Raw genomic sequence first — 354 nt, forward strand, 5'->3', positions numbered from 1 at the left:
TTGTAATAAAATTATCTCACCCCAAATTTCCGGCGAGGCGGGGAGCCGGCAGCAGAGCGTGGTGGTGTATGGGAGCTCTCCTGGGAGGACGGGTCCCTCTCCATCAGCCTCAGGGGGTCCCTGGGGACCGGAGGGAGGGATGCTGCTGGGTTTGGCTGGAGGGGTGCTCTTGGTTATGGGGTGAAGGCTGGGTGCTGTAGCGGGTGGGAAGCCAGGGCTGCCCCCTCACCCATGGGTGACTCCCTGGCCCCTGTGCTGGGCCACCCACGGTGCTGCAGGAGCTGGAGCTGATGGAAAACATCTTGACGAGCAAGCAGGACGAGAGCTGGGAGCAGCGGGGCCCCCGGGCCTCCT

At 64.7% G+C, this 354-nt stretch overlaps 1 protein-coding gene across 1 annotated transcript in view; it reads left to right on the plus strand.

The window, feature by feature from the left end:
* Nucleotides 1-278: 278 nt before the first annotated feature.
* The window catches only part of LOC104082071 (coiled-coil domain-containing protein 102A-like), a gene marked incomplete at its 5' end in the record, with an annotated part of 1,750 nt that continues 1,674 nt past the window's right edge, over nucleotides 279-354 (plus strand). The window contains 2 exon segments of the mRNA XM_009585042.1: nucleotides 279-337; nucleotides 339-354. The exon segment at nucleotides 339-354 is cut by the window's right edge and continues 134 nt beyond it. Of these exon segments, the coding sequence (XP_009583337.1) occupies nucleotides 279-337; nucleotides 339-354 (75 nt within the window).

This window comes from Fulmarus glacialis, unplaced genomic scaffold, assembly GCF_000690835.1.
Source record: "Fulmarus glacialis isolate BGI_N327 unplaced genomic scaffold, ASM69083v1 scaffold39150, whole genome shotgun sequence".
In the NCBI taxonomy this organism is placed as follows: domain Eukaryota; kingdom Metazoa; phylum Chordata; class Aves; order Procellariiformes; family Procellariidae; genus Fulmarus; species Fulmarus glacialis.